General features: G+C 46.8%; 1 protein-coding gene across 1 annotated transcript; it reads right to left on the bottom strand.

Annotated features, from left to right (window-relative positions):
• Positions 1-850: 850 nt before the first annotated feature.
• On the bottom strand, positions 851-2,273 carry LOC110367028 (uncharacterized protein K02A2.6). The gene is made up of 2 exons (XM_036128782.1): positions 2,157-2,273; positions 851-2,012 (listed from the first exon to the last, which is right to left on the bottom strand). The coding sequence occupies exons 1-2, from the start codon at positions 2,271-2,273 to the stop codon at positions 1,302-1,304; spliced, it is 828 nt and encodes a 275-aa protein (XP_035984675.1). The 3' UTR covers positions 851-1,301.
• Positions 2,274-3,114: the final 841 nt, after the last annotated feature.

The following is a 3,114-nucleotide window of genomic DNA, read 5'->3' as shown; positions in this document are numbered from 1 at the left end:
GAAAAAGCTGAGGGCCATCCCACTAACTCCTACCTCCCACAGGCACTGATACAGTATGAGATGGTCGACAGTGTCAAAATTTAGGTTGAGCAGGATCAGTAGGCTGGGGGAACCGGCGTCATTCAGAGCCCTGACCAGGGCAGTCTCTATGCTGTACGAGGGGCTAAAGCCAGACTGGAACTTCTCATAGAGCTGGTGTGACTGAAGGTGTTGGTGCAACTGGTGGGCAATAACCTTTTCCAAAACCTTTGCCAAAAAACACAGGTTTGAGATGAGATGGTAATTGGAGGTGTCAGAGATTAAGTTGTGCTTTTTTAGTACATGCTTTATAACTGCAATTTTGAATACAGATGGAACTTCACCAGTGGATGGAGAGTGATTAATTATCCCAGTCACAAAGGGAACAATAGCTGGAAAGCACTTCTTTAGATATAACGTTGGAACGAGGTGGAGGGAGCTGGAGGAGGAGTTCATCTTCTGAGAGATGGAGAGGAGTTTGAATTGAGCAACCTTAGCAAAAGCTTCAAGGGTGGGACCAGAATAGGGAGAACAGGGAGAAGTGCTGTGTGGGAGGTCCGATTCGGTTAAAACAATGTTCTGTCTGATTGTATCAACCTTGGTTCTGAAGAAGTCAATGTAGCGGTTGCAATCGTCAATGGAGGGATCAGTAGAAATGGAGACTTTGGGCTTGAGCATCTGATTGATGGTAGAGAACAAGAGCTTTGGCTGTGAGTGGCCAGAGTTCTTAAGAGCAGAGTAGTAGGACACCTTAGCAATTCTCAGTGCTGTTGAGTAAGCTGTCTGGTGATGTTTGAATGCCAGCTGGTGGACAGTTAGTCCTGTCTGTTTCATTATGTTCTGTCTCTATCTAGACTATACATAATGGACGATTAAAGCAGTTTAGCTTACTTTAACTTTATTGGTGTGCAGTCATCAACTCTCTGTCCTAGTAACGTTATCTGAACTGCTCCGCATGCCCGGTGTAACCTCTAAATCAGTCCCCGTACAACAGTGCGGTGTAACCTCTAAATCAGTCCCCCGTACAACAGTACTTAAATAAACAATCCTATTGTTACATCTTTCTTTTTCTTTTCCCAAGTTAGTCTCTTTCCTTGAGTGTAGGTATTCTAGTGTAACACACTTTATGCTCTGTTCATTTATAACAGATCTAACATCATAAGCAATAATAGATCAACAGGTGTAAAACATCAGTTTTCCTACAAGTGCAACAAGTGTATAAAACAACACATTTCCATTTCTCCATTTTTTTTTTTTTTTTTTTTTCTTAGTCCATACTCTAATCACTGAGAATAGTCTTTCAGGTAGTGGGGTCTGACAACTCGTCGACCTGACCTGGTGACCGTCTCTTGGTTCGCTGGGCCACCTGGTGGTATGGCCGCCTCAGTCACTGTTGGTGTGGGTGTGTTTTGTGTTAGTGTGCTCTTGGTGAGATCGTGTCTGAGGTGGCGACGATTTCGTCTCAAAACACCTCCTGACTCCAACTCCACCTCATATGATCTATGGCTCACCTGTTGGACCACTTTCGCTGGTCTCCAGCCCTTGTGTGTGTCCCAGGGCTGTACTCTCACACTGTCCCCTCCTTTCAGAGTGTCCATGTCTTTTGCTGTGCGGTTGTAGTACTTTTCCTGTCTCTGTCTGTTGTATTTCAGTCCCTGTTCGTTGTGTGTTACCTCTGGCTTCAGCAGAGTGTCCTTAGTGGGAAGCAGGGTCCTGGTCCTCCTGCTTAGGAGTCTCTGTGCCGGGCTTGTGTTGAGGCCCTGGCTCGGTGTGTTGCGATGATCCAGCATGGCCAAGTACGGATCCTGTCTCGCTGCTGCAGCCTTCAGCATCAGGCGCTTGGCTGTCTTCACCGCTGACTCCGCCTTCCCGTTACTCTGCGGGTATCCCGGCGACGATGTCCTGTGTTCAAAGCCCCACTTCTGGCTGAAGTGCTGAAACTCTAGTGATGCATATTGGGGTCCGTTATCTGAGATAACAATGTCCGGGATCCCCTGTCGGGCAAAGTGGGCCTTGAGTTTTTTGATCACTGTGTTACTTTTAGTGTCAGGCAGATAATCAACCTCCCAAAAGTTTGAATAATAGTCTACTGTTATCAGATAGTCTTTATTGTGAAAGGAGAAAAGGTCTGTTCCTACCTTGGCCCAGGGTCTGCTTGCCATGTCATGTGGGTGTAGTGTCTCTCTTTGTTGCTTTGGATCCACTGACCTACATATGTCGCATTTGGAGATGAAGTTCTTGATCTCCTCATTCATTCCAAGTCAGTATACACACTCCCTCGCTCGCCTCAGACATCCTTCAACTCCTAGGTGAGAGGAGTGGATCCTGTGAGTGATGTCCACCCTGAGTGCGTCAGGTATCACGGCTCTGTCCCCTCGGAACACTATGCCATCCTGGAAACTCAGTTCATCTTGGAAGGTGTGGTAGTGCCTGATGTCGTTTGGTAAGTCCTGTTTTCTCTTGGGCCACCCTGATAGTATTCTATATGCCACACTCTGTAACTTTGTGTCATCTTTCGTTGCAGCCCTGATGGCACACAGCCTCTCTGCTGAAATGGGTAGGTAGCTGACCATGTTTACAGTCTCTATATCTGTCTCACTCTCTCCCCTAGTGCTCTCTGGTAAGTATGCTCTACTCAGCGTGTCTGCAAGTAACATATCCCTGCCTGGAACATAGGTCACACTAATATCATATTGCTGCAGCCTGAGTAGCATTCTCTGCAGTCTCTTAGGTGCACTAAGTAAGGGCTTGCTGTGTATATTCTCTAGAGGCTTGTGGTCACTTTGTACTGTGACCTCTCTACCATAAGTATACTGATGAAACTTTTCCATCCCAAACACGATGGCTAAACATTCTTTTTCTATTTGGGCATAGCCCTTTTCAGTTGGTGTGAGTGCCCTACTGCCAAATGCTACTGGTTTACCTTTCTGTGTCAGGGCGGCCCCCAGTCCTGTGTCAGATGCATCACACTGAAGCGTCAACTCCTCTTCCTTGTTGTAGTACTGTAGGACTGGTGCTCGAGCGATTTTGTCTTTCAGCCTTTGAAACGCCCCTTCTTGGATGTCCGTCCATTCCCACATGTTCTCCTTGCGCGTG

Source organism: Fundulus heteroclitus, unplaced genomic scaffold, assembly GCF_011125445.2.
Source record: "Fundulus heteroclitus isolate FHET01 unplaced genomic scaffold, MU-UCD_Fhet_4.1 scaffold_119, whole genome shotgun sequence".
Lineage (NCBI taxonomy): Eukaryota > Metazoa > Chordata > Actinopteri > Cyprinodontiformes > Fundulidae > Fundulus > Fundulus heteroclitus.
The sequence above is the reverse complement of the archived record's forward strand: the minus strand, read 5'-3'. Positions and strand labels throughout refer to the sequence as shown.